Source organism: Etheostoma spectabile, chromosome 4 (assembly GCF_008692095.1).
Source record: "Etheostoma spectabile isolate EspeVRDwgs_2016 chromosome 4, UIUC_Espe_1.0, whole genome shotgun sequence".
Classification (NCBI taxonomy): Eukaryota; Metazoa; Chordata; class Actinopteri; order Perciformes; family Percidae; genus Etheostoma; species Etheostoma spectabile.
The window spans coordinates 8,848,282-8,849,215 of record NC_045736.1 but is presented as its reverse complement, the minus strand read 5'-3'; the positions used below and the strand labels follow the sequence as shown (position 1 = coordinate 8,849,215).

General features: G+C 43.5%; 1 protein-coding gene across 6 annotated transcripts in view; it reads right to left on the bottom strand.

Annotated features, from left to right (window-relative positions):
• The window catches only part of tox2 (TOX high mobility group box family member 2), a 92,472-nt gene that overhangs the window by 5,984 nt on the left and 85,554 nt on the right, over positions 1-934 (bottom strand). For all 6 annotated transcript variants that reach the window (XM_032513682.1, XM_032513679.1, XM_032513681.1 and 3 more), the window contains one exon: positions 103-183. In XM_032513682.1, the coding sequence (XP_032369573.1) occupies positions 103-183 (81 nt within the window). The remainder of the gene's footprint in view (positions 1-102; positions 184-934) is intronic.

The following is a 934-nucleotide window of genomic DNA, read 5'->3' as shown; positions in this document are numbered from 1 at the left end:
CACACACACTCACACACACACACACAGAATTCTCTGTCTAATTTGTCATCCCTTATATCGCCACTGACCCATGTATATCAAAGATGTGACCCCCGTAGTTACCTTGGAAACCAGACTGGCTCTGTAGGCGGCCAGGGCTTTCAGATACTCTTTCTTAGCAGCCTCTGTTTTCCTCTTGTAGTTCTGCAGGAGCAAACACAACAACAACAACAAAGATTGATTACAAAATGATGCCAAAGGCTAAAATGACCCTGTGGTCCACACTGACCGGTGTGGATGAGATTTTTGGGAGTCATGGTGTGATTGTGTGACCCGGCAGTGTGCTCTGTGATGAAAAACATATCCAATACATTCATTGCACAAGTCCTTGCACAGTTATCAAGTGAAGGACGTTTGACTGTCTGCATGACGTTGCTACATTTGAATTGTTGGTTTTCAAAAATGTCCAGAAGGAAATGCAGAGAGCTTGTGGGCAACAACATGAAAATGGAGTTTGAAATATTATGGAGCAAAATGAGGAGGGAGAAGCTGTTTGTCATTTTGTGTGCTGCTTTTCAGCCTCCTTCTCTATTAAGGCTGTTGTTCATCTCTTAATCAGGGTTGATGTCCCTGCAAATCATTCAGACGAGGAAGGGGAAAAAAATAAAAGAATTCAAAACAGCATTAGCAAGGAGGCAGTCTCAAGCTTTCAGAATGAACCTCAAATCATGCGTTAAGACAGGGAATTCAAGTTAATGTCATCACATGTCACTCACAGGCTCTTTGTAACTGCCATTGCCTTTCTGATGCGGGGAAAACAAGTCGCAAAAAAGTCCACCCTTAAATCGACGAGGAAGACTGAGCTCCCAGCTCAGCTCTGGAGCATTTTAGTAATGTGAAGGGAAATGTGTGTGTGTGTGTGTGTGTGTGTGTGTGTGTGTGTGTGTGTGTGTGT